The 659-nt window shown below is 58.9% G+C and overlaps 1 protein-coding gene across 2 annotated transcripts in view; it reads right to left on the reverse strand.

The window, feature by feature from the left end:
• The window catches only part of LOC105527770 (DNA dC->dU-editing enzyme APOBEC-3F), a 12,349-nt gene extending 11,690 nt beyond the window's left edge, over window positions 1-659 (reverse strand). For both annotated transcript variants that reach the window (XM_011964207.1, XM_011964208.1), the window contains exon 1: window positions 643-659. In XM_011964207.1, the coding sequence (XP_011819597.1) occupies window positions 643-659 (17 nt within the window). The remainder of the gene's footprint in view (window positions 1-642) is intronic.

A 659-nucleotide genomic window follows, 5' to 3' on the forward strand; every position in this document is an offset into this window, starting at 1 on the left:
CAGGCTTGAGCCACCGTGCCCGGTCACTATAATCCATGTTACTGGTGTCATTATAAATGGTGAATGCTGATCGTAGAGGAAGAGTGTGTGTTTGGGGTCATCTGCATCCTCCTCTGCCCACAGTGGAGACATCTTTGGAAGACATGATTTATCCTGTGCTTCAGAGACCATTCCCTCCCCACACCCTCTCCTAAGACTTGGTATTTAAAGCAAAGTAAATCTTACAGAAAATCCATCGAAGCTCTGTGAACAAAATTCCACATTGCTCCCATCATCCTTTGGTTCAATTCTCCCAGTTCCAGAGTTCAGGAATGGCAGGAAGCACACAGAGGGAGCACCCTCCCAGGACAGGGAGCACCAGCCCTGCCATGACTTTTGGCGGGGGCGGGGCGGGGGGGGGAGAGCCTCAGCAGGGGGCCTGGGCTGGAGCAGGTCGGGGAGGCGGCCCATTCAGAAGTAGCAGTGGGGCGACCACAGAGCAGGACAAAGAGCCTGGCTGGGAGTGGCGGGGGCAGGGGAGCCAGAAGGGAGGGAGCCCAGGGCTGGGGCTGGGGCAGGGGGCGGCCAGGGCTGAGGCCCAGCAGGGCCACCAGGCAGGAAGGGGCAGCAGAGAGGCCCAGCGGGTCGAGCAGGCAGCAGTACCTGTACGGAGGCTTCAT

The sequence above is a fragment of the Colobus angolensis genome, unplaced genomic scaffold (genome assembly GCF_000951035.1).
Source record: "Colobus angolensis palliatus isolate OR3802 unplaced genomic scaffold, Cang.pa_1.0 Scaffold65, whole genome shotgun sequence".
NCBI classification, from domain to species: domain Eukaryota; kingdom Metazoa; phylum Chordata; class Mammalia; order Primates; family Cercopithecidae; genus Colobus; species Colobus angolensis.